This window comes from Triticum dicoccoides, chromosome 1B (assembly GCF_002162155.2).
Source record: "Triticum dicoccoides isolate Atlit2015 ecotype Zavitan chromosome 1B, WEW_v2.0, whole genome shotgun sequence".
Classification (NCBI taxonomy): domain Eukaryota; kingdom Viridiplantae; phylum Streptophyta; class Magnoliopsida; order Poales; family Poaceae; genus Triticum; species Triticum dicoccoides.
In genome coordinates, this window is record NC_041381.1 from 630,449,880 (window position 1) to 630,452,823 (window position 2,944).

The 2,944-nt window shown below is 48.9% G+C and overlaps 1 protein-coding gene across 1 annotated transcript in view; it reads right to left on the minus strand.

Moving 5' to 3' along the window:
• The window catches only part of LOC119349232 (chaperonin CPN60-like 2, mitochondrial), a 5,767-nt gene extending 3,301 nt beyond the window's left edge, over positions 1-2,466 (minus strand). The window contains exons 1-5 of the mRNA XM_037617265.1: positions 2,233-2,466; positions 1,928-2,087; positions 742-917; positions 357-452; positions 176-280 (exon numbers count right to left, since the gene is read on the minus strand). Of these exons, the coding sequence (XP_037473162.1) occupies positions 176-280; positions 357-452; positions 742-917; positions 1,928-2,087; positions 2,233-2,451 (756 nt within the window). The 5' untranslated portion in view covers positions 2,452-2,466. The remainder of the gene's footprint in view (positions 1-175; positions 281-356; positions 453-741; positions 918-1,927; positions 2,088-2,232) is intronic.
• Positions 2,467-2,944: the final 478 nt, after the last annotated feature.

Here is a 2,944-nt window from a genome sequence, read left to right on the forward strand (position 1 = left end):
CAGTGCATGTAGCTCCCGCTTGCGCAGGGTCTGGGGAAGGGTCCGACCACTTTGGGTCTATTGTACGCAGCCTTTCCCTACATTTCTGCAAGAGGCTGTTTCCAGGACTTGAACCCGTGACCTCATGGTCACAAGGCAGCAGCTTTACCACTGCGCCAAGGAAATAAAAACTCACACATTTCTGAGTCTTCTGATCAGTTACAAAGTAAGGGGATATGTAGCCTCTAGTCAACTTCATTCCCTGGACTGCTTCAAGCTCATTATCCAATGTTTTGCCATCCTGCCCATTTGTAAGAATTAGTAGCAGAATACCAGATAAACCCAATATAGTAGCAAAAACAGCTGGTAGCACTCACAGCAATAGTAATGACGCCATCCTTTCCAACTATTCCCATAGCTTTTGATATCAGATCTCCAATTTCCTTTTCGCCATTTGCAGAAATTGTAGCTACCTGGTTTACAAGACAAAACTGAGGTGGGTATGTCTAGGCCAGGTTTCCAATTAAAGTACAAACAATGAATGTTAAGTTACTATGTACTCCCTCCGTAAACTAATATAAGAGTGTTTAGAATACTAAAATAGTGATCTAAACACTCTTATATTAGTTTACAGAGGGAGTAGTGTCTAGTAATGAATCATAATGATGATTTTTGATTACCCATGGCAGATACAAATAATAACTACATCAAAGATACATAAGCACACATAACAGGCCACCGCAGCAAATGAGAGTATCTTACCTGGTTTATTTCATCTGGGGAATCAATCATCCATGCTTTACTTTTGAGGTGAGCAGTGACGGCGCTTATAGCCTTGTTTATGCCTTTCCGCAAATCCATAACATTGACCCCTGCTGCCACAGCCTTGCAGCCTTCCGTGAGAATTGCCTGTGTAAGCACAGTTGCGCAAGTGGTACCTGTTGACCCACACGATCAGAAACAAAGTAAATGCCATGCGATGCTCCATTCACATAAATAGGCAAGTAGTTCCCTACCCTCAGATCTTGATGAAAGGACAAGGCATTTCACAGAGACCACACACATGAGAAGTTCCTACTCTTTATAGCATGTTGCTTCAGATTAAATGCCAGCTACTCCCTCCGTCCGGAAATACTTGTCCTCGAAATGGTTGTATCTAGACTTATTTTTGTTATAGATACATCCATTTTATCCATTTCGAGGACAAGTATTTCCGGACGGAGGGAGTATTTCTCATCTCACTTATGGCAAAACAACGAGTAACAATGTTTGGAAACAAATCCCACGTTTTCCTAAAGAACGGTACAGCGTGATTGCATGTCTGAAAACTAAATGATTTCTTCAAGAATGCCTAGGTTAAAATTAGTTGATCCATCAGTAGAAATCAAATTGTGAGAACTAGTGCAGATCGCAAAATATGGGAAATTGTTAGTTACTCCATCTGCATGAGGAATAAAATATGGCAAGTATCAAATCACAATGTAATCTAGGCGACTAGGCCTAAACTAGAAGTAGGTCAAATCATGTAGAGATCATAGTGATCAGAACTAGTGCACTGGATCTGAAGGTAGAGCCTGGAGGCACACCACACAGGTGAGGCACAAAAATAATACAAAGCACGAGCTATTGCTATTCATCTGTCGTGGGAATACTGCAGGCACGAATGACTGAACATCACATTGCAGCGAGCAACAACAGTTAAATAGACTGAACTAGCATCAAAACTTCCTAGTCCTGGGGCAGCACAACAATCTGCTACTACTTGCTAACAAAGGGATTAACTACACATGATAGAGAAGGTAAGACATCAGAATTAACACCACACTCACTGGCATGAAATTATTAGCATGTAAATAAAAGAGAAAAGGGGATGCTTTGCTCAACAAAACAGCTAAGTAGATGAGATGATTATCAAGTTCAGGAATTTCCAAGAGCCCTCGGTGCTTACCATCTCCTGCTGCCTTGTTAGTGGCATCCGCGACCTGCTTCACCAGGCTCGCCCCGACATTCTTGGCGCTGTCCTCGAACTCTATGCTCTTGGCAACGGTGACCCCGTCCTTGGTGACCTTAGGGGATCTGTTCGATCTCTCGATAACCACATTGCGCCCCTGCGACACAAGCAAGCAACCCAACTCAGCCGACAAATCAAACCCTACGAGCTGGCCAGGCGTTTTCCCGCCAGATCCGCGCCGACTGCCGCATCGCGCCGGCCAATCCGCGCTGATCGGGAGCGAGAGGGGGGAACGGACGAACCTTGGGGCCCATGGTGACCTTGACGGCGTCCGCGAGGTCGTTGACGCCCCGCAGCATGGCGGCGCGCGCGCCGACGCCGAAGGTGACCTCCTTCGCCGCATACCCGCGCACCCACTGCCGCTGCTCCCCGCCCCCGCCGCCGAAGCCGCCGCGGGCGAGCTGCCGCCGCAGCGCCGAGGAGGAGGACCGCGAAATGGCCGCCGCCGCCGCCCGGTACATGGCCGCGTGTTTTTGTGTGTGAGAGAGGTGGGGTTTGGCGAGAATCGAACTCGTGTGGCGCCTCTGGGTTCGAGGGACGGGGAGAGGGTTTATGTGGGTTTGGGGGTTCTGGAAGCTTCTCGGTCGTACTTCCGCAGCGAGAGCACCGCGGCGTCTCAAAGTTAATAGTAGAGCCTCAAACCCTCAGACCTCTAAAAATAACTGCTTTTTTACAGTTTTTGCGGAAAAAATGCCGTAGACTAGAACCTTTAAACCCTCAAACCCGTAAAAAAAATTAGAGGTCCAACCCTCAAACCAGTTTGCAATCCGTAGAAGTAGGGGTTGAGAGGAAAATCGCCCCCCCTCCCCAACCCGCACTTGCTCGCTCGCTCCTCGCTTGCGCGGGAGCCAACTGCTCCTCCTCCCCGGCCTCCTTCTCCGGCCATGGAGGGCCCCACCGCCGCCGCGCCTGCCCCGGCCGCCTCCCCCGCCCCCGCCTCGCCCCGCCACAGCC